At 45.1% G+C, this 2,767-nt stretch overlaps 1 protein-coding gene across 3 annotated transcripts in view; it reads left to right on the forward strand.

Moving 5' to 3' along the window:
- The first annotated feature begins 6 nt into the window (after window positions 1-6).
- Window positions 7-2,767, forward strand: part of Pwwp2a (PWWP domain containing 2A) — a 37,651-nt gene continuing 34,890 nt past the window's right edge. For all 3 annotated transcript variants that reach the window (XM_015492565.2, XM_048816209.1, XM_048816203.1), the window contains exon 1: window positions 7-171. In XM_015492565.2, coding sequence (XP_015348051.2) covers window positions 155-171 — 17 coding nt within the window. In that variant the 5' untranslated portion in view covers window positions 7-154. The remainder of the gene's footprint in view (window positions 172-2,767) is intronic.

Consider the following 2,767-nt stretch of genomic DNA (forward strand, 5'->3'; position numbering starts at 1 on the left):
CACAGCTCCGGCGCTGGTGCCGCCGGCGGGCGGGGACTCCGCGGTGTCGCAATTGATTCCCGGCTCGGAGGTGCGGGTCACTCTGGACCACATCATTGAGGACGCGCTCGTCGTGTCGTTCCGCCTCGGAGAGAAGCTCTTCTCCGGGGTCCTCATGGATCTGTCCAAAAGGTACCGCGCCCGTGCCCCGCTCGCTGCGCCGGCTCGGTCCCGAGAGAGAAAGTGAGCCCCGGCGGCCCTTCTCCCAGGCTTTTGCCTCCTGTGCTTGGGGCCCCGCCGCCTGCACCGCCCTCCGGTTCTGAGCTGCGCGTCGCGCGCGCTCCGCGTGGGGCAGCGCGCGAGCCTGGGAGAGGGCGGTCCCTGCCCCAGGTGGGCGCCTGCGCGGGCAGGTGTGCCACGGGTCAGGGGGCGCGGGTGCAGATGGAGGGGGTCGTGGATCTCGCCTCCCACTCTCAGCTTCCTGAGACTTGGCCCTGGCTCACCTACCCAGGATCGGGTGGGTTAATGCAAAATGCAGATGGAGTTTTGCAGGGAACAGGGTACTACAGGGCGGAAAAGATGCACAGGAGCACTTGTCTGTCCTCAAATTAACCTTTAACTTTAGCAGGGTTGGAGAAAGGGGTGTGTGCAATGGGTTCTTAAAAGGTTACCTGTCACTCCTTACTGGGGAAAGAGCGTTTGTTAAGTTAAACCTTTTACTGTTATTCTTACTACTGTCAGCAGTTCCCCATAGGTAACTATTAAATAGGGAAGAATATTTTGCCAATTTTAATGATAGTTAAAAGAAATATCTAAAGAAGAGATAGGATATATATGTGTATATATGTATATGTATGTATATATGCACACACACACATCCTTTTTAACATAATTTCTAATACTATAGATGCGATTTAAATTTATATCGCCACCCCACCCCCACCTGGGAGTTGCACTCAGGAGCACTTTGTCATTGAGCTATATCATCAAGCCTTTTTATTTTTTGAGACAGGTTTTGCTAATTTGTCGAAGCTGGCCTCTAACTTGCTGTTCCTCTGTCTCAACCTCCCCAATATTGGGATTACAGGTGTGGGCCACCATGCCAGAAAATTTGTTTTAAGGACTAGAAGGTAGAGTTCATCTACAAATCTGTCTTAACCAGTACATGTTCATCCTTTTTAAAATTTTTGTACCGGGGATTGAACCCAAGGACACTTAACACTGAGCCACATCTCCAGCCCTTTTTTAAATTTTGAGACAGGGTCTCATTAAGTTGCTTAGAGCCTTGCTAAGTTGCTAAGGCTGACTTTGAGCCTGCCTTCCTTCTGCCTGAGCTTCCCAAGTGGCTGGGATTGCAGGCTTGCACCACTCCCCCAGGCCATCTTTTGATTTAAAACGTTTATGGGCACTGCTTTAAACAAGTAAAAGATAACCTGTTTTAAGTTAGTTAACCTTTTTATTCTCTTCTTTTGCAGATATGAAGTGCAGAGACTCCCATTCACTGCTCTCCATTCTGTTTCCTGCAATAGCACACACTAATGGTGTCTCACCTGTTTGGAAATGACTTATTAGTATGTTTTACTTCTAATTCCTTGCCCTCCCATCAAGTTTCAGAAATCCTTTTCCGTATGGGGAAAAAAAGAAACATTTAAAATTTATATTGAAGTATGATGTTCTGGGGAAAAGACAGGAGCAGTTACAGTTGCTCTGTATGTTGTTTATTTTTTTATTTTTTTAAAGTTTTTTTTTTAATACCTATTTTTTAGTTTTCGGCGGACACAACATCTTTGTTTGTATGTGGTGCTGAGGATCGAACCCGGGCCGCACGCATGCCAGGCGAGCGCGCTACCGCTTGAGCCACATCCCCAGCCCTCTGTATGTTGTTTAATCTTAACTTTTTTTGTGGGGAGGTACCAAGGATTGAATTCAGGGGCACTTGACTGAGCCACATTCTCAGCCCTATTGTGTTTTATTTAGAGACAGGGTCTCACTGAGTTGCTTAGTGCCTCGCTTTTGCTGAGGCTGGCTTTGAATCTTCCTGCCTTCCTAGCTGCTGGGATTACAGGCATGCAGTACCATGCCTTGTTTAATTTTTTTTTTTTTTTTGGATGTTGCTGGCAAATGAACCAGGGCTTCATGCATGCTAGGCAAGCACTCTACCACAGTTACACATCTAACCCTTTTTTTTGGGGGGGGTGTGTAGTGAGGATTGAACCTATGGGTGCTCTACTAACAAGCTATACACCCAGCCCTTTTTTTATTTTTAGTTTGAGACAAGATCTTGCTAAGTTGCCCAGGATGGCCTTGAACTTGCCATCCTTCTGCCTCAGCCTTCCAAGTAGCTTGGATTACAGGTGTGCACCACCCTGCTCTGCAATTAAAAAAAAAAAATTGGGGGTTAGGACTTTTGTACTTCTGGTTTCCTAGTTAGAAAGTAGAATAAGACAAGTGTCCTTTCAACTGATGTATTTAATAGCGACAGAGACACTCTAGTGTGTATGCTATTGAATCAAACAGAAGAGGCCAGTGATTGTGAGAGAATCTGAATTTCAAATCTGCAAAAGAAAGGTGCAATAAGGTAAGTTGTTTTTAGAAATGGAATGGATAGTGCTTTCCTGTTTTTTTGGTGCTCATTCTGTCAGTGTTTTGATTTTTAAAAAATTTTCTTTGGTAGAAAATTGCAATTTTGAATTTGGTCTCGTTTGCTAATGCTAACAGTGTTTCTTATAAACAGTGATTTCTTCTGTTGGAAGAGCTTTTCTTTTTTTTTTTTTTTTTTTTTTTTTTT

This window comes from Marmota marmota, unplaced genomic scaffold (assembly GCF_001458135.2).
Source record: "Marmota marmota marmota unplaced genomic scaffold, marMar, whole genome shotgun sequence".
Lineage (NCBI taxonomy): Eukaryota > Metazoa > Chordata > Mammalia > Rodentia > Sciuridae > Marmota > Marmota marmota.